This window comes from Oncorhynchus mykiss, chromosome 1 (genome assembly GCF_057628025.1).
Source record: "Oncorhynchus mykiss isolate SJ-2025 chromosome 1, ASM5762802v1, whole genome shotgun sequence".
In the NCBI taxonomy this organism is placed as follows: domain Eukaryota; kingdom Metazoa; phylum Chordata; class Actinopteri; order Salmoniformes; family Salmonidae; genus Oncorhynchus; species Oncorhynchus mykiss.
The window spans coordinates 25,717,233-25,737,507 of NC_143022.1; the positions used below are offsets into that span (position 1 = coordinate 25,717,233).

General features: G+C 45.3%; 2 protein-coding genes across 2 annotated transcripts; one reads left to right on the forward strand and one right to left on the reverse strand.

Annotated features, from left to right (window-relative positions):
- The first annotated feature begins 493 nt into the window (after positions 1-493).
- On the forward strand, positions 494-13,099 carry LOC110513717 (protein NDRG4). The gene is given in 17 exon segments (XM_036973694.2): positions 494-796; positions 3,085-3,190; positions 6,373-6,493; positions 7,119-7,181; positions 7,523-7,583; positions 7,696-7,782; positions 7,984-8,040; positions 8,205-8,308; positions 8,426-8,482; positions 8,649-8,700; positions 10,500-10,547; positions 10,725-10,760; positions 11,120-11,171; positions 11,511-11,549; positions 12,836-12,921; positions 12,923-12,960; positions 12,962-13,099. Coding segments are annotated over 17 exon segments (1,053 nt in total). The 5' UTR covers positions 494-775; the 3' UTR covers positions 12,987-13,099.
- A 3,076-nt stretch (positions 13,100-16,175) lies between these two features.
- LOC110513914 (olfactomedin-4) lies at positions 16,176-18,665 on the reverse strand. The gene is made up of 5 exons (XM_021593578.3): positions 18,580-18,665; positions 18,310-18,429; positions 17,669-17,887; positions 17,282-17,435; positions 16,176-17,158 (listed from the first exon to the last, which is right to left on the reverse strand). Exons 1-5 carry the CDS (start codon positions 18,637-18,639, stop codon positions 16,326-16,328), a joined length of 1,386 nt encoding a protein of 461 aa, XP_021449253.1. The 5' UTR covers positions 18,640-18,665; the 3' UTR covers positions 16,176-16,325.
- Positions 18,666-20,275: the final 1,610 nt, after the last annotated feature.

The following is a 20,275-nucleotide window of genomic DNA, read 5'->3' on the forward strand; positions in this document are numbered from 1 at the left end:
TGTAGTCAGCACTGTTCCATTATCCCCTGCTTTCTGAGTAGACGCACGCACATACAGTACTCTGCTCCGCTCTACTGGTGACCTATGGCCACTTACTGTCCCATCAATGTCCCATTACACAGAGGCATTGATGAGCCTACTGGCTGCTGCTGCTGCTGCACAGAGACAGAAAGAGACGTCACTGTTCTCTGTTTATTTTTTATATGTAAAAATAAATCTCACTGCATGCTAAGCATTTGTTTATGCATCACCGCCCATGACTGTTAAGGAGCGATAAGAGGGATGGGAAAGGAAAGGAGACAGGTAGGACAGGGTTAATGAGAGAGAGAGGGAGATAAGCCATCTTCTCCTGAAACAGAGCAATGGTGCTGATGAGAGAGCAAAACAAGAGCACAGCAGAGAACCTGCTGTGACTGACAGAGCAGCCAACCAATCATGTGCAGAGAGGCAGCACTGGCAGCAAATAGGCTTGAGTTCGGCACGCCCTCATGATGGGGTTTATAAGGTGTCGGGGGAAGAGAGGGGGCACAGCACTGCAGCGCTCAGCCCCATAGCAGGACGAGGCTAGACGAGACAAGACGAGACAAAGAGACCACCAGCAGAATCCCCCAGCAGGCTCTGCTCTAAAGCCAGGACCTAGTCCCACTACAGGAGAGGACTGGCTCTGTCTGTTTGTCTGTCTGTCTGTCTCGTCTCCACTGGCTGCTCCTCCTCCTCCTCCTGCCATTCTTCCTCCTCTTTCTCCTCCACCACTGAGCACGCTTACTGAGGCACCATGCCTGAATGCTGGGACGGGGTGAGTGACAGTATAATGTATCTACAGGTTTATACTGAGTGACTGCTTGAGTGTGTTCAATGTTTTTGCCGGTGCGTGGATGACTCGGCATATTTTGGTTGATAGAGTGAGGATATTTTGATGAAGGGGAAGTGAATCCACTACCATAGTATGTCTTCATGAAAAAACACCTTTGTTCATGGATATGTATGTCATACACATACACACCCACCTCTTACCTTATTCATGTTCTCATATCATGTTTATACCTTATCAAAATAACTAGCTACATCTATGATGTACCCTGCTGTTGTAATACTCTGGAATAAATAACTAGCTACATCTATGATGTACCCTGCTGTTGTAATACTCTGGAATAAATAACTAGCTACATCTATGATGTACCCTGCTGTTGTAATACTCTGGAATAAATAACTAGCTACATCTATGATGTACCCTGCTGTTGTAATACTCTGGAATAATTAACTAGCTACATCTATGATGTACCCTGCTGTTGTAATACTCTGGAATAAATAACTAGCTAAATCTATGATGTACCCTGCTGTTGTAATACTCTGGAATAAATAACTAGCTAAATCTATGATGTACCCTGCTGTTGTAATACTCTGGAATAAATAACTAGCTACATCTATGATGTACCCTGCTGTTGTAATACTCTGGAATAATTCATTAGCTATCTATGATGTACCCTGCTGTTGTAATACTCTGGAATAAATAACTAGCTACATCTATGATGTACCCTGCTGTTGTAATACTCTGGAATAATTCATTAGCTATCTATGATGTACCCTGCTGTTGTAATACTCTGGAATAATTAACTAGCTAAATCTACATCGACAGCTACGTCTCTCTGACCTTGGGAGCCAGAAGGAAGGGAGTGAGAGAGGAAGATGAGAGGGAGGGACTGAGAGAAGAAGTGAGCGAGAGAGGAAGATGAGTGAGAGAGAAAGGGAGCTCGGAAGGGACTGAGAGAGGAAGGGATGGAGGGAGTGTTTGCAGTATGTGATACAGGCGCTGTTTTTACCTGCAGTCTATTGTTCCCCACCGAGGTGGTCTTTGTCTATGATATTTCAGACAGGCAGCCATACAAAAAATACCAAATCTTTTTTATCCATTCTATCAACCCCTATTATACTGCAGTCGTGTATCGCATAATCTTTAGCGCCCGATATGACCTTGTTGACCTACATTGTATCTGTCAATCGTTCACGTAAGCAATTCACGTTCAACAAAGACAAAAGAGACAACAGATATTACAGGTGATTAACTGTACCGCAGAACCTGCAAATGTATAGCTTCACTGCAGAATACTGTCAGATATATTGGGTGCCAGAATGTTGCGTGGTTAGGGTGCACTTTCCGTGACAGACTATGTCTGCATCCTTAGTGGCCCCCTATTCCTTATTTAGTGCACTACTTCTGACCAGGGCCCATAGAGCTCTTGTCAAAAGTATATAGGGAATAGGATGCCATTTTGGACGTTTCACTACACTGCCCTCAAGAAATCAAGAAATGTCAGAACAAATGCAGTTAACACCCTGAATAACAATGTATCAGTCATCCACACGCAGTCTATGAGTATATACACCGAAAATATACACTAAGAATGATATGTACAGCAGTAGATATATTCACTAGGTCAAGAATCCAGTGTATAAATACACGGTGTACAAACAGTGGAACAAAAATGCAATGTACAGACATATTAGAATGAGCTATGTGGAGAATCCAGTATATAAACAGTATAAAAGAAACAGGAAGTGTCCAGTGTTTAATGTCTCTGTATACATGGGACAGGAGCATTGGCTGTGTGAGTATGCTGGTACAGTATGCGTGTGTGTTTGTGAGTATGGGCATATGGGTGTGTGACTGTATATGTGACTACAGGAGTCTGTGTGTGTATGAGGCGTGTGTGTGTGTGTGAGCTTGTGTGTGTGTTTTGTGTGAGTGACTGCGTGGGAGTATGCTGCACAGAATGTTCCCCCCCCCCCCTCACCAGAGCAGAATATTATGAACATAGTGTGGACCAGACATGTCTTTGCAGTACTCTATATACACTGTGTTGTCAGTCATCTCTATCAGCATTCCCATGTGAATCCATATAGCTTTTATGTTGATCAGAGGCAGACAGTTGAGTATGCAGCCTATTATATCAGTCATAGTTATTGGGTGATAGTAACTCTCTATGCTCATCAGTGAACCCAAGATTGTCTGTCTGAAGGTACAGTATGTCTCTGTGAGTGTAAATCTATACATTCCCATTAGAAATAAGCATTTGTATGTTTCAGGAACATGACATTGAGACTCCTTATGGGATGCTTCATGTGGTGATCCGTGGTGCACCCAAAGGAAACAAGCCTGCCATCCTCACCTACCACGATGTTGGGCTTAACCGTGAGTACACATTGGCCCTCTATCTGTGTGTGTGTGTGTGTGTGTGTGTGTGTGTGTGTGTGTGTGTGTGTGTGTGTGTGTGTGTGTGTGTGTGTGTGTGTGTGTGTGTGTGTGTGGGTGTGTGTGTGTGTGTGTGCCTGTGTGTTTTGTGGGTGTGCTCCGTGTGTGTGTGTGTGTGTGTGTGTGTGTGTGTGTGTGTGTGTGTGTGCCTGCGTGTTTTGTGGGTGTGCTCCATGTGTGTGTGTGTGTGTGTGTGTGTCTGCGTGTTTTGTGGGTGTGCTCCATGTGTGTGTGATCATGTCTGTGTTGCACCATCATCAGTCACGCGACAGTGACCTGCAGCTGGTTCCAGGAAGCTTCACTCCACACTTCCTCAGAGTGTTGTTCATGGTGTGACCTGGCAGAGATATCTGTGGAGCTGTCAGCCTGTTATCTGAGGTGATAATGGGACTCCATTCTGGGAGCTATATCATTCCCTGACAGCCATCCAGCCAGCCCACTGCAGAGTGCAGACAGACAGTATGAATCTCTCTCTAGGTCTATTAGTGTACTGTACCAAACGAGTGTGCGTACGCACAGCAGTGTTCTAGAATATTGGACCATTGGCATTCTTACTTTTCAAAGTGAAAAGCTCAAGCAATTTCTCCAACAATCAACACATTGAAATGAATAGAGGACTGGTACCAGAGACGCGTTGGTTTGGAATTGTAGGGAGGTGCATGTTACTACCTCCCCACAGAGCCTGCTCGTTTGCTCCTCTAATTGGTGGATGGGGACAACTTTTTAATGTTGCTGCAGTTTGCAGGATGTCGTGTCAGGGGTCAGAATGACTCATAGATACTAAACACAATATTTCTTCTACATTACAACAAAATGACATTACCAGTAAACTGCAATTTGAAATACGTTCCCACAAAAGATCCAGTGTGTCTATTGAAATTGCCAACACAACCTTCATTCCACAAGATAACACTGTCTGTCAGAGTGGTCCATAATTCAATAAAGGAGTGGATCATTAAATGATGATGGAGAGAGAAAAAGAGAAAGAGCAACAGAAAGGGAGGGAGAAATGTAGGTCAGAAAAACATCCCTATCATACAGTGTTAAAGCGAGGGGAGGGAGGGAGGGCAGGAAGGCAGGCAGGGTGGGGTTGTTGTTGGGGGATGATCAGCATTGCGGCGCTGTAGATCAGCTGCTCTACTGCCTGCCTCCTTCCCTCTGCAGCTGCAGCTGGGGGTATTAGTATGCACTGCCAGGAACCACAACGCTGCAGCCTGATTCAGTCTACACAGACACAGGAGGGGGGGGGGGGAAGAACAGAGGAGAGAAGGAGACAGAATAGAGGAGACACTGGCCTATATATGGCTCTGTTGCTCCTGTACTGTGTCCTTCTGCTGTGTTGGGGAGGAGATGGGTCAAGTTTCCACAGGGAGACAATACGCCTGTGGAAGATGAAGACTAATGGTCTTCTATTGCTGACTGTGTGTGGGCAAATCAGAATCACCTCGCTGCCATTGCTGCCAGATAAATTCAATAGCACAGAACACATTAGCTTCATCACATTTAAGCTTTTTAATTTCTTTCCGGTTATTGGTTAATTAGCCTGTGTAATGATGTTTGTTGGTTTTTGATGAGATGGCATTAATGTCTCAGTGTTTTTATCACCTTCTTAGCTCCATGGAGTAGAACAGTGCTGTTTTTGACTGACTCACCACAAACAGAAGACATGAAGGACATCAGCGGTGGTGGGAGGGGGGAAACAGAGTTGTTGGTATCAGAGTTGTTGATAGAAGAGTTGTTTACATAAGAGTTGTTGATATAAGAGTTGTTGATAGAAGAAGTTGTTTACATAAGAGTTGTTGATATAAGAGTTGTTGATATCAGAGTTGTTGATATCAGAGTTGTTGATATAAGAGTTGTTGATATACGAGTTGTTGATGTCAGAGTTGTTGATATATGAGTTGTTGATATACGAGTTGTTTATATACGAGTTGTTGATGTCAGAGTTGTTGATATACGAGTTGTTGTTAAGTTGATGTCAGAGTTGTTGATATACGAGTTGTTGATATACGAGTTGTTTATATACGAGTTGTTGATGTCAGAGTTGTTGATATACGAGTTGTTGATATACGAGGTGTTGATATACGAGTTGTTGATGTCAGAGTTGTTGATATAAGAGTTGTTGATTTAAGAGTTGTTGATGTCAGAGTTGTTGATGTCAGAGTTGTTGATGTCAGAGTTGTTGATATCAGAGTTGTTGATATACGAGTTGTTGATATACGAGTTGTTTATATACGAGTTGTTGATGTCAGAGTTGTTGATGTCAGTTGTTGATGTCAGAGTTGTTGATATACGAGTTGTTTATATATGAGTTGTTGATGTCAGAGTTGTTGATGTCAGAGTTGTTGATATAAGAGTTGTTGATTTAAGAGTTGTTGATGTCAGAGTTGTTGATGTCAGAGTTGTTGATATAATAGTTGTTGATTTAAGAGTTGTTGATATAAGAGTTGTTGATATAAGAGTTGTTGATATACGAGTTGTTGATGTCAGAGTTGTTGATGTCAGAGTTGTTGAAATCAGAGTTGTTGATATACGAGTTGTTTATATATGAGTTGTTGATGTCAGAGTTGTTGATGTCAGAGTTGTTGAAATCAGAGTTGTTGATATACGAGTTGTTTATATACGAGTTGTTGATGTCAGAGTTGTTGATGTCAGAGTTGTTGAAATCAGAGTTGTTGATATACGAGTTGTTGATGTCAGAGATGTTGATGTCAGAGTTGTTGAAATCAGAGTTGTTGATATAAGAGTTGTTGAAATCAGAGTTGTTGATATAAGAGTTGTTGAAATCAGAGTTGTTGATATAAGAGTTGTTGATATCAGAGTTGTTGATACGGTTGCAGATTTTAAGAGGTACTATATAAATGTTAATTGTCTCAGTTTAAGTGCTGTATATCAAAATAGATTGGTTTATATTTACTCTGACTTACTGGAAGATGTCTCAAGCATCCAGATGATGATGGTGGAATGAGTCCCAGTGAAACCTGATTGCCCATTCTTTCATACCTGTCACATCTATTCTCCCTGTCAATGGCACAGATAGCCACCTTCAAGGTTCTCTCTCTTTAGTGCATATTTCATGTGTTTCGCCTCTCTGTCTCTCCCTCTGTCTCTGCCCTCCACAGACAAGCTGTGCTTCAACAGCTTCTTCCACAATGAGGACATGCAGGAGATCACCAAGCACTTTGTGGTGTGTCATGTGGATGCTCCTGGACAGCAGATTGGAGCCTCTCAGATGCCACAGGGGTAATATATAGTACCTCCACATTCACATGCACACACGTTAGACACACAGACACACACGTTAGACACACAGACACACACGTTAGACACACAGACACACAGGTTAGACACACAGACACACACGTTAGACACACAGACACACACGTTAGACACACAGACACACACGTTAGACACACAGACACACACGTTAGACACACAGACACACACGTTAGACACACACGTTAGACACACAGACACACACGTTAGACACACAGACACACACGTTAGACACACAGACACACACGTTAGACACACAGACACACACGTTAGACACACAGACACACAGGTTAGACACACAGACACACACGTTAGACACACAGACACACACGTTAGACACACAGACACACAGGTTAGACACACAGACACACACGTTAGACACACAGACACACACGTTAGACACACAGACACACACGTTAGACACACAGACACACACGTTAGACACACAGACACACAGGTATGCATGTTTCCTTACACCTCCGTTGTTGTATTGTATTGACTGGAATATACATATAGACAATCATTTCTACAGTGATGTCTCTCTCTGCCATGTCACTGTTTAACTAAAGGTCTTCACCTCACCTCTCCACAGGTACCAGTACCCCACCATGGACCAGCTGGCAGGCATGCTGCCCAGCGTAGTGCAGCACTTTGGGTGAGTGGGCCTCCCCTTCCTTTCTCTCCTAGTAAACGGTACATTCATCATCCATACACTCTTAGACAAAAGGGTTCCAAAAGGGTTATTCTGCTGTCCCCATAGGAGAACCCTTTTTGCTTCCATGTAGAACCTTCTGTGTAAAGGGTTCTACCTGGAACCAAAAGGGTTCCACCTGGAACCAGAAAGTGTTATTCAGAGGGTTCTCCTGTGGGGACAGCAGAATGACCCTTTTACGTTTTAGATTGCACCTTTTTTTCTAAGAGTGTATAGTTGAACTTTGAATGAATTAATCCAACTGATAAACCTTTAAAGTAATTCAAACCATTCTAATTTTCCAGATTCAAGAGCATTTTGGGCATTGGAGTTGGAGCAGGCGCCTACATCCTGGCCAAATTTGCTGTAAGTTATTCCCTGTTGTTGTTCTTTGCTTGTCCACATATTTCATATTTGTGTTGCCTGATGATCCCAGGTGTATCTAACATAACAGACCCCTGCTCTGCTCTGTCCTCAGCTGATCTTCCCTGATCTGGTGGAGGGCCTGGTGCTGCTCAACATCGACCCCAACGGGAAGGGCTGGATCGACTGGGCCACTGGCAAGGTAGCAGACACTGCACCTCTGTGGAAAACACGTAAACATCGTTACCTTTAAAACAGCCATTTTATCCCAACTATCAAAATGGCTGCTCTTGTTGCAATGGGTGCAAGGAAATAATATCTCTCTGTCATCCTCCCTCCCCTCGCTCTCTTTCTCTGTCTCTCCCCCCCCCCCCCCTCTCTCCCTCTCTCTCCCTCTCTCCAGCTGTCTGGTTTCACCAGTGCTCTTCCAGACACTGTGCTGCCCCACCTCTTTAGCCAGGTGAGTCTCAGTCTAGATAAATCATTACCCACCTACAACAGTTTGTGGCAACACATGGTACTGCATACAACAACAACACTAGCCTACGGGGTTTTTATGCTCATAAACCTTTCAGAGACACCAGTCTCTCAGTCTACCTGTGTTAATAGTTGATGGTTGCACAGGAGGAGCTGATGAACAACACAGAGCTGGTCCAGAGCTATCGTCAACAGATCAACAACACTGTCAACCAGGTCAACCTGCAGCTCTTCTGGAACATGTACAACAGGTAACACACACAAACACAAACTTCAGACTGTGTGTGTGTGTGTGGCAGATGGGAAGAGTTATATATTCTGTGAGAGAATGTAAGCAGTGTGTCCCACAGTTTTCTTCTCCTTCTCAGCCGTAGGGATCTGGAGATGAACCGCACCGGGACCATCATCAATGCCAAGACCCTGAAGTGAGTCTCTCTACTACACTAGACAATTCTCCATGGTCCTTCATGTCATTGGCGAATAGTGTTTAAGTACCCTTATCATTCATAACAGGCTACTTTGGATTTGCCATGTTTACTGTTTGTGTACATGTGTTTGTGTTGTTTGCTGATCTGTGCTCTGTGTTTCTAGGTGCCCCGTCATGCTGGTTGTTGGTGACAACGCTCCAGCTGAGGAGGGAGTGGTGAGTCCTCTTCCTTCTATACCTTCTCTCCATTTCTATCTCTTCTTTCTCTACCACCTACTTCCTCCCCTCTCTGTCTCATCTCCCTCACTCCCTGTCTCATCTCCCTCACTCCCTGTCTCATCTCCCTCACTCCCTGTCTCATCTCCCTCACTCCCTGTCTCACCTCCCTCACTCCCTATCTCACCTCCCTCACTCCCTGTCTCATCTCCCTCACTCCCTGTCTCACCTCCCTCACTCCCTGTCTCATCTCCCTCACTCCCTGTCTCATCTCCCTCACTCCCAATCTCACCTCCCTCGCTCCCTGTCTCATCTCCCTCACTCCCTGTCTCATCTCCCTCACTCCCTGTCTCATCTCCCTCACTCCCTGTCTCATCTCCCTCACTCCCTATCTCACCTCCCTCACTCCCTGTCTCATCTCCCTCACTCCCTGTCTCACCTCCCTCACTCCCTGTCTCATCTCCCTCACTCCCTGTCTCATCTCCCTCACTCCCAATCTCACCTCCCTCACTCCCTGTCTCATCTCCCTCACTCCCTGTCTCATCTCCCTCACTCCCTGTCTCATCTCCCTCACTCCCTGTCTCATCTCCCTCACTCCCAATCTCACCTCCCTCACTCCCTGTCTCATCTCCCTCACTCCCTGTCTCATCTCCCTCACTCCCTGTCTCATCTCCCTCACTCCCTGTCTCATCTCCCTCACTCCCAATCTCACCTCCCTCACTCCCTGTCTCATCTCCCTCACTCCCTGTCTCATCTCCCTCACTCCCTGTCTCACCTCCCTCCCCGCCTACCTGCCCTCCTGCACCCTCCCCTGCTGTTTATGATATCCCGCCCTGCCTGCACCCCCTTAATCCCCTCCCTCTATGTGGCTCTGTTCTGCACTTGGCATGCTGAGAGGTAAATGTTTGCCCTCACTGAGAAAAACAAAAGTAGGTCAGTAAATTGAGGAAAGATGTAGTGATGGAAGGAGGGGATGGGAAGGGGAGAGGATTAGAATGACAGGTTATACAACCTAGTTAGTTAGGGAGGGTGGGCGGAAGGTCGGGAGGGTGGGATACCAAAAACAGAAGGAGGAGGTGGGGTGAGGGAGAGTGAGAGAGAGATATGAAGACAGAGATATGACAGATGGAGGTCACTTTAATATTTGATGCTATTTGGTGTGAAGCACCCTGCTGCTCATTTCATCTGGAGAGGGAGAGAGAGAGAGTGAGAGAGTGAGAGAGAGAGAGAGAGAGTGAGAGAGAGAGAGAGAAACAGAGAGAGAAACAGAGAGAGAAACAGAGAGAGAGAGCGACACAGGGAGAGAAACAGAGAGAGGGAGAGAGAGAGAGAGATTAAAAACAGATGGAGGTCACTTTAATATTTCATGCGATTTGATGTGAAGAACCCTGCTGCTCATTTCATCTTGAGCGAGAGAGAGGGAGAGGAGAGGGATAGGGAGAGGGAGAAAGAGGATAGAGGATAGAGGGTTAGGGACCTGTTTCGACCTAGAAAGCCATCTCTCCATTTCTTTGTTATTGTTCTGAGAGATGGGTGTGTGCCAGCGCACATCTGTACACACCCCTGGCTGTGACTTCGTAGCCTCAAATGTGTGTTGGAATGACTCATCACTGCAGCAGACTGCATTATCTGGGTCATCCCTCCCTCCCCACTCCCCCGCCTCCCTCCAAGCGTCTCTTCCATTCACAACATCTACATCCTTGAAATCCTATTGATTTCAAGTTTTCTTTTTTATCTGAGAACATTAATATCCAAGCAACTTGGCCCTCGTCGTTTAATGTGTTGTTGTTTTTCTCAAGGTCGAATGCAATTCCAAACTTGACCCAACCAACACCACCTTCTTAAAGGTATGAGTGCAAAGTAATGTTGAAGATTATTCATCTTTATTGGACTGTCTTCATTGATTCAAATAATTCATTAATTAGTTAATTCATTATATTTTACATGCTGTAGTTTGTTAAACCATTTGAAATAAAGATTTATTATGTGACTAACTCTGGTTCTGTTCCTGTTCTCACCTTCAGATGGCTGACTCTGGTGGACTCCCTCAGCTCACACAGGTCAGAACACTGCCTTCAGATGGCTCTTCGCATCTTCTCATTTAACATTCAAATACTCCTTCCTCTCTGCCCCACCTCCATTTCCCCTTCACTTCCTCTAGTTTCTCTTCTGACACAACTCTCAGATGACCCCTAACTTCCTCTTTAAAACGCCCCTCAACCTCTACATGGTGCCTCCCTATAACCCTCTACAGACCCTCAAGTTCCTTTTTTCTAAAACGTTCTGCCACCATGAGAGGGTTGTCTCTATAGGACTCACCACAGCACTCTTCAGAGGTCATTGACCTCATCTGGGGTCAGGGTTTCACAGAGTCTAAGGAGGTCAAGTTTCTTACAGTATTCTCCTTGTTGTTTTATAGCCTGGAAAACTGTCCGAAGCATTCAAGTACTTCCTCCAGGGGATGGGCTACAGTAAGTATCTAGAACCAGATTCAAATCATTTGTCACATATGAGTGAGTGTATGAGACTGTGTGTATGTGGGTTTGTGGTCTCTCAGAAACTAGGCATCACTACCTTGATTGAGTTTATCTCTCCATACTGTACCTTAGAAATACATTGTTCTTCCCCCTTGTGTGTTTTAATCCTCTGTTTAGACACTGTCTGTATGTTGCGTTGTTCTGAATGTGAGATCGTGTTCTGACTTTGTTGTGAATATGTTGTGAATACAGTATGTTGTTTGGTTTGGTGTGATGTCTATTGCAGGGACCTGTTGTGTTAATCTTGCCCTCTGTTTTCCTGACTTCTCTCAGTTGCGTATGTGAAGGATCGGAGGTTGAGTGGTGGGCCAGGTACTTCCTGTTTGCTGTTCACCTCTGACCTCTGACCTCCTCTCTTTTTCCCCTACATGTGCAGTGATGATGCTCTGATCACATATCTGCCTTTTGACTTATTATAAAATGTTCTTTGTTTTAGCGCTTGATTTCTGGTCTTTGGCAATCTTAAAGATTTTATTACATTTTGTATTTATTTTCTAAATGCGTTTTTCCTCAGCCTAAGGAAAAATATGCTATTGCTACTTTTTTTCCCATCCCTGCCATTGCATTCCCTATCTTGCTCTTTGCATGGCATACAGCTATTTATGATCCAGTGTTGAACACTCATTGGCACATTGTAGTGTCCAAGTGAAGCAACTTTTTTAGAAATATTAGCATGGAAACGACTAGGATAGAACTTGTCATATTTTAAATGGAGAATTATAGCCAATAGGCATGTTTTGAAGTACCTGCCTTTACTGCAGCTAAATGCTATGAGCATGTGCACTGGGATTATGTGCCTCAATGGAAAACATACCTTCAGACAGAGCTCCCAACGTGTTAGAACTGCTACTTCCCAAGTTGAAGATTTTTGGTAATTGTTACGCAAGGTTCATGTTTTCCATGCTCTACTCTAAGACAATTGCAAAATCTTGACAGATAAGTTCAGGAGCAGGATAACGCTTGCAGGAGGGGGAGCTGACGGAGATCAACTCCTCTGCAGCGTTCAGACTTTCCTCACAGTCCCATTGCATGGTCCTGCTGTACTGTAGCAGGGGGAATGTGTCGCATGCAGAGTTGCAGGCACATGTTGATGGCTTTACAGAAACTCTCAAGCATCCATAGCTAGCAGGAATGTTTGTTACAGCTAGCAGGAATGTTTGTTACAGCTAGCAGGAATGTTTGTTACAGCTAGCAGGAATGTTTGTTACAGCTAGCTGCCTTGCCGCACTAGCGGCTTGGGTGTTACTTTTCAGTTTACACATTGGCATGTTGTCCCATTTCTCCCAGTGGTTAGCTCATATTGACTTAGCTTTGCCATTGTTTAAATGCAAATATTGTCTTCCCCACTTTTCTTTCTTTCTCTCTCTCCCTCCATCCATCCACCCCCCTCTCTCTCTTTCTCTCTCTCCCTCCATCCATCCACCCCTATCTCTCTCTTTCTCTCATTCTCTCCCATTCTCTCTCCTTCTCCCTCTCTCTCTCTCTCCCTCTCTCTCTCTCCCCCCCCCCCCCCCTCTCTCTCTCTCTCTCCCTCCCCCCCCCCCTCTCTCTCTCTCTCTCTCTCTCTCCCCCCCCCCCCCCCCCCCTCTCTCTCTCAGTGCCCTCTGCCAGTATGACCCGTCTGGCCCGCTCCCGGACAGCCTCCCTCACCAGTGGCAGCTCCATTGAGAGTTCTCGTATCCGGGGTTTTTACACACTCTGACAGCAATGAGGGCCAGGTCCAGCCACACCATGGAAGTGTCTTGCTGAACCCCCACACACACACAGACAGACGTGGGTTGTGGATAGGGAGAGAGAGAGAGAGAGAGAGAGCAGAGAGAGAGAGAGAGAGAGAGAGCAAGAGAGAGAGAGAGAGAGAGAGAGAGAGAGAGAGAGAGAGAGAGAGAGAGAGAGAGAGAGAGAGAGAGAGAGAGAGAGAGAGAGAGAGAGAGAGAGAGAGAGAGAGAGAGAGAGAGAGAGAGAGAGAGAGAGAGAGAGAGAGAGAGAGAGAGAGAGAGAGTTTCTACTTTTAAATGGTAGGTGGAGGATGTCTTCTCTATCTATCTCTCTATGTCTTTGTTGTAGTAGTACCCCAAATCCCTCAGTATTTGACCACTTCTGTCACCTCCTCCCCTCATTGTAAAAACTGACACCAACTCTTTCCCTTAAACTTTGGAAGCAGTTTTACTTTTGTGTGTCATTTGTGTTTTACTCAGTGTCTTTTCCCCCCTTTGCCTTTTCCCTGCTCCCCTTGCCCTAAAACCTGCCCCAACCTCCTTCCACTCAGACCATGAGCCCCATCTGCCCCCTGGCACCCCTCCACTCAGACCATGAGCCCCATCTGCCCCCTGGCACCCCTCCACTCAGGTCCCTCCCACACTCATCCGCTTGTCTGATGACAATCTCTGTGAGGTGATCAATGATGGTAGTTAAGTGGGTTGTACGTAGTCAGTGAAGGTAGTTTGTCATTGGAGAGAAGACATGCTTGCAAGAGGACATTTTGTTGTAGTTGGTACTATTCATCCTATTTGTCTTGAACGATAGGACAGCAGAGATTATGGGCCTTTGTCTGGGAGGTCCCAGATTTGACAGAAAGCAGCACACAACCTATTATATTTTAGAGAGTTTTACATCACACAGTGGATATGCCTCTCTACCTGAAGGATGCATCTGTGTCACAGGCACTAGTATTCCCACTCCACATCCCCTGCCATGTGGTTTTCCCAGGGATTGTCATACAGAAGCATAAATGAACGTAGTGTGATTCTATATACCCTATAGCCACTAGTAGGAGCATCCATTCCTATATAGTTAGTGTGGCCACGGTCATCTCCACCTCCCCAACATGGAAGTGGTTCTGCTGGGGATCGGTTCTTAGTGGTCTCCCAAATGACAATCACATTTTGACCCAAACCAAACCAGACCTAGGAGCCAAGGCAGAACCCGTTACATCTGAGATGTTCTTCTCTCATGTCAGCACCACAAGACAGGACTACAGCTGGCCTCTCCTTCTACAGCACTCAGCCCCACACAAAGAATATACCAAAGCTACACACACACACTTACCTATGAGGGCTGGGCTCTGTAAGGGAACCGAGCCAAAGTATATTGGCACTTATTGACACACAGTAGCACAAAACACACGCGTGCCCACACAAACGCATGCATACACGCAAACACACTGTCAATGTGTCATCACAAAACAAATGTTATTGTATTTACATCCATACCCATGCATAACTTACACAGAGAATCAATATCCTAACATCCCACAGACCTCTTTTTTCACAATGCTATTAAGCTGGAATACTGGTCGTTGTGACTGGAGAGACTAGGTGTGTGCTGCTAGCTGCTGAGATGGACTACCCATTGAGTCAGGCTAGTCCTTTGAGGAACTGGGGTCCTTGACAATTTGCACTGTAATAATTTTCTACATTTGATTTGCATTCCTTATTTTCAGTAACAACTGCTCCCTGTCATCTATTTGAATGTCAATCTCTCTGTTTCCCCCAACAGGGGTGAAGTGGGATAACTACTACCGCAGGGGTGCTTCCTGGGACTGTCTGTAAGGGGCAGGGCTTTTTTGGAGCCCATTGCTCCAAGCTCGGAATGTAGGGTAACACCCACCCCCAACCACCTCCAACCACCCCCAACCACCCCCAACCACCCCCAACCACCTCCAACCACCCCCAACCACCCCCAACCACCTCCAACCACCCCCAACCACCCCAACCACCTCCAACCACCCCCAACAACCCCCAACCACCCCCAACCACCTCCAACCACCCCCAACCACCCCCAACCACCTCCAACCACCCCCAACCACCCCCAACCACCTCCAACCACCCCCAACAACCCCCAACCACCCCCAACCACCCCCAACCACCTCCAACCACCCCCAACCACCCCCAACCACCTCCAACCACCCCCAACCACCCCCAACCACCTCCAACCAAAACCACAAGCTTGCCCGCCCCTCACAGACACATCCAGTCGCCCCAAAAGGGCTATCAGCTGAGGTCACTTTTCTGTTCATAGTGCTGCCTAGCAACAGTGTACCAATGTGCAAGGGACCCCAGGGGGGCTGCAGCGAAGATTGTAGGAAAGAGCAGAGATTCTATCTGGATGAATGAGGCATTTTCATTTGTGAAGATGCAGAGTGTGAGAGCGAAGGGTCTACAAAATGTTCTGAAAAGGGGATAATAGAGGGGTGATTAAACGTGTAAATTGGGCTTTGGTGAGAGGATATTAGGACTAGTCAGAACAACAAACACTCCTTTCTACTCCTCCAATCTGTTTTCATGCACCGGAGTGTGATATTCAACGTTGTTGCCATGCATTTTCTCTCTGTAAGACTACTGTTGCTGTCAGCTCTGTGCCGACCTGATTCTGCCCCCTTCCTCAGTCTCAAACATACTGCCTAGGGGGCCCTGAATGTAATTTGTCCCTTTGAAATGCTGTACAGTATAGTCAAAGTGCCCCCTTCCACCCACCCACCGCCATTACCCCCTAGGGCTTGTACCTGCTAACCTGACCACCCTACACCCCAACTCCTTCCACGTCTTCCCTGCGCTGTAGATACTCACTGTTTTTAGAGCAGGTTAACTGAAAGAGGACTCCAACGCTATTGTATTGTGACACATTCCGCATTTTGGTTTCCTCTTTCCTTGAGTTCCTCTTTTTATAGAACAATAGAATGGAGTTATCTGTGTTATTACTGGTCCTCGTGTATTATCATTACTATAGTATTATTGATTGATTTATATTGAGGAAAAAGTTGTTTTCTGACTGTTTCGTTTCGCAGGAGTCTCCCAGCATTGTTTCTGCTCACAGAGATAGTAGGGTTGAATCTTACCTGCTTCGTCATAAAATGTGAAATGTAAAGTTGAAATATATGTACTGTAAGTGGTCTCTGTCCATGTATTGAACATGTAATGAAAACAAATAAAAAACTGTCAGTATAGTCACATGTTTAATCAATGCATTTCTTTGCAACACTGGTTTTATAAAAGAAATGATTGACAATGTGTTTTACTCTTGCTTCCACTGATGCTGGAGGTGGTAAAGATCTGCACACAACAAAATACACACTGTCAAGTTGTATAAAGTTTACCCAAAATGAACCTTGTAGGAAACAACCATCGAATCACTGTAGGCATACAGCATGTGGTCAACGGGGCTGTAGTTGAGGGACTGGATGTTGGTGGACATCTTCTTGATCTCCATACCGATGTCATAACGCTCCCGGCCGCTCACAGTATCAAAGGAGTAGAATATCTCCTCTGCTTCCTTACTCAGGTACCGCGTGGCGTAGAGCACACCGCACGCCATAAAGGTGTTGGTCACAGCACGCTTATGAGCTGAAGTGGTCCAGGTCCGGCCCAGGGTGGGAGGACTGTCAGGGATCACCTCAGCGAGGACCAGGTTACCAAAGTTATCAGGGGTGCTGTAGATCACCCAGACACCAGACTCATCAGTAGCCAGGTCCATGTCAGTGTAACCATAACAAGCATCCAGATGGCAGAAGTTGAACTTGCTGTTGAACCCAGTACCTTTGGGCAGGCCCACGGTGGTGACTGTTTTTGCTGTGATGTTGAAGCGGCAGACAGCGTCCTTGTTGTAGCAGTTGTAGTAGAGGGCGTCCCCATACATTACAACGTTAGGCCCCTGGATGGTGTTGGTGGTGGGGTTGGAGGAGTGAATCGCCACAGTGCCTGGAACACTGACCCCCACAACCAGAGAGCTCAGGCTGCTATAAAGTCTCACAAAGTTAGAGAAGACATTGCTTGAAGTCAAAGGCACTATCCAAAACCAGCTCTCCTTCCCTGCAGCAGGTTTGGGGTCACGACCCCAGGAGCCATAAGCATATGAGGCACCATATTCAGTGACTGAATATGTGTTGGGACCAGTCACGCTCCGGAGGTGTCCCAGGGGACAGTTTCCTACATGAGACACAGAATGAACATGATGACAGTGACACCAGAGTATCAAAAAACTCTTCAAATGCAGAAGGTTTTAGATTTCAATACAGGCGTTGCTGTGGGAGAAGGCATGAGAAGACGAACCAGGTGCAGGTTCAGGGGGTGGGGCAGTAGGATGGTGGCCGTTCTGGCACTGGTCCAAGTCCCTCCTCAGACGTTTGTTAACCTCCTTTCCCCTGACCACCTGCATGTTGTCAAATTTCTCCAGCTTCCCCATCTCTTCTTTGAGCTCCTGCAGCTGGGAAGAAGAGCACCTGATCATTCCTCAACACATATAATCAAACTGAGCATTGACACTTCTCTACAACACCTCTAAACTCATACTGTATGTGGTAGTCATACATGTTCATACAGTATATTATCTAACTATAATGCATTTTTAATCCGATGTGGCATGACCATTGCTAAGGTAAAGTATTTCAGGCAACTTCTTGAGTAAAATAGAGTTTGATCTCCAGTAAGGCTCCTTACCTGTTCAGCAGTGTCTGTGTTGAGGCGTTGGTGGCTGTGAGTGGTACTGTTGAGTTTGGCGATGAGGTTCTGGATCTCCGACAGTTCATTCTCTATGACCTGAAGAGACACCGTCCCATACAGATCCCCATCGTCCTCCTGCTCCAGCACTGACACATCAGCCTCCAGCTGGGGTAGACGCCTCTTCAGACCCAGCAACAGACCCTCCACCTCTATAGTCTACAGGTGAACAGGAGATACACTCTTTGGAAAAAAAGGTACTGTGTAGAATCTAAAAGGGTTCTTTGGCTGTCCCCACAGGAGAACCCTTTGAAGAACCCTTGTTAGTTCCAGATAGAACCCTTTTGGTTCAAAGTAGAACTGTTTGGGGTTCCATGTAGAACCCTTTCCACAGCATGGAACCAAACATGGTTTTACCTGGAACCAAAAAGGCTTCTCATTCAGAATTACCCTTTTATAGGGAACATCCAATATTACTTGATTTACTTTTATACACAATGAAATGTGAAATATCTGCTTATTCTTATTTGATTCACAATGAAATTATGTGAAATATCAGAGATCTGTTTCTCACTATTTGTAGTAATTGTTTTAGAGAAAGTGGGAATTTAGAAATGGGATTTTCGAAGCATGTCTCTTACCTGCTGTGGAGTGATGTTTTTAGTGCACTTTGAGGCACTGTTCTCTACAGTCTGCAGCTTGTCATGAGGGAAGGGGCGCTCAGAGTTCTTCAGGTCACACACACAGTCACTGGGCGAAGACTGGGAGAAATGAGAGAGCAAACAATATTATAGTACACATCTGCAGAACAATATTGACATTTATTTTTGTAAAGATTTTGCTGTTGCTTATTGTTCCTACATGTCATATAGAAAACATGTATTCTGGGCTGAGCAGGACAGTGTCCTTACCTGAGGGAAGATGGAGACAAGACCAGTGAACATCAATGTGAACACCAGAGAGGACTTCATGTTTGGCCAGAGGACAGTGTGGATGTGAGACCAGTTGCTCTAAGAACCATGTAAATATGCAAGGGGATCTGTGACTCTCTCTTGTGCAATACGCCACAAGGCATGTGGTGGGTGGTGCTGAGGAGAATAACGGTAAGAGAAGAAAAATAGGGAAGAAAAAATGATGAGAATTTCATTTTTGGAGTATGTCTTGTGTGTGGTAAGGAAGAAATCAGGAACGGAAACTAAACATGTTTGTGTGACATGACAGCTACTTCTGTTCAAGAAGACAACAGGAGAGATGATAACCTAAACCTGATTATTCAAGAGCTTAACATAACTTACTCTCAGTTCCACTGTTTGCCACACTTGGTTTGTGCAATTAAATGATGGGCTCTTCAGTGCGGGCCGTTCTACTGCCAGTGTTCGTCTGTGGAGATTGGATGGCTGTGTGCTCGATTGTATGCACCTGTCAGCAACGGGGTGTCCACATACTTTGCCTTCCATAAAATGAAGAATGCCTGTCCCATCAATCCCATCTGATCTTTGGAGATGACAGATTCTAGCTATACACTTTAGTGATTAGCTTTATGTCTAGGTTCAGTAGAGATGTGAGGCCATAAGAGCCATTTTAGTGTTAAAGGAGTATCACTTTTAGAATATGAGGTAGTAATGGGGTTAGCTTATCTGGAAACCATCTGGGGCTAAGGCCTTTCCCACTACACAAGACACATAATGCTTGGGTGATTGCATTACTTGAGAATGTTTCCTCAAACTCTGCATCCAGCTCAGAATCACTGTAGATATGCTGGTGTTTAAATGTATCCACAATGCACAGCGTGTTTCATACCATAATTTTGGTGAAATGTGGATCTCAGCAAAGCTGGTTGTGCAGTAAGGGAAATGTGAATTGCACAGAGGTAAAAATATGGAACATTGTTCCCGTCACTGATTCCACCACAAACCCAGCACATGTCCATATTTTGGTTTGATGGTTTCATAACCTCTGAATTTACATAGACGGAACTGCCTTCTACAGCAAAAATATTAACATCTGTGAATGTGGGTGTGCTTACAATGTTGTTCCTTTTCATTTCAGTGTGCCATGGGAACTATAATGCTGCAGTTCTACTCATTGTCCACACTGCCTGTCTACTGTTTTATGTGTCCTATCTCATCTAATACATTTTTTAAACTTCCACAGGTTTATGTTCATTGTTACTAAAGAACCTCAAATGTTCTTATTCTTACGTGCCATGTATTACTTATTTCTAAAGGATTGATAGTGTTTTTTGTTGATGTAGATGTTTTTATTTGGGTGTATGCAAATAGAATAGCATGCTTTTCTCTGCATACTGTGCATGTGTACACAAAGGGTAATGGTGATGACCAGCACATCCCTGGCCTCCAACAGGATGACTTGTATTCATGCCAGGTGAACAGTGTCTAGGCCCAGGTTCTCCAACAGGACCCAAGCAATTCTGAAAGTACATGCAATCTTTGCATGTGTTCCATTGCAAACTGTCATAAACATAAAGCTCTCGGCTACTAGTGCAAGCCTCTCTACACTGGCTTCCTGTTAAGGCTAGGGCTGATTTCAAGGTTTTACTGCTAAGCTACAAAGCATTACATGGGCGTGCTCCTACCTATCTTTACG

Coding starts and splice junctions, on each gene's coding strand:
- LOC110513914 (XM_021593578.3), bottom strand. CDS start 18,639: ATGAAGTCCTCTCTGGTGTTCACATTGATGTTCACTGGTCTTGTCTCC. Junction 17,888..18,309: donor AAAACATCACTCCACAGCAG/GTAAGAGACATG, acceptor GTTCACCTGTAG/ACTATAGAGGTGGAGGGTCT. Junction 17,436..17,668: donor ACACAGACACTGCTGAACAG/GTAAGGAGCCTT, acceptor TCTTCTTCCCAG/CTGCAGGAGCTCAAAGAAGA.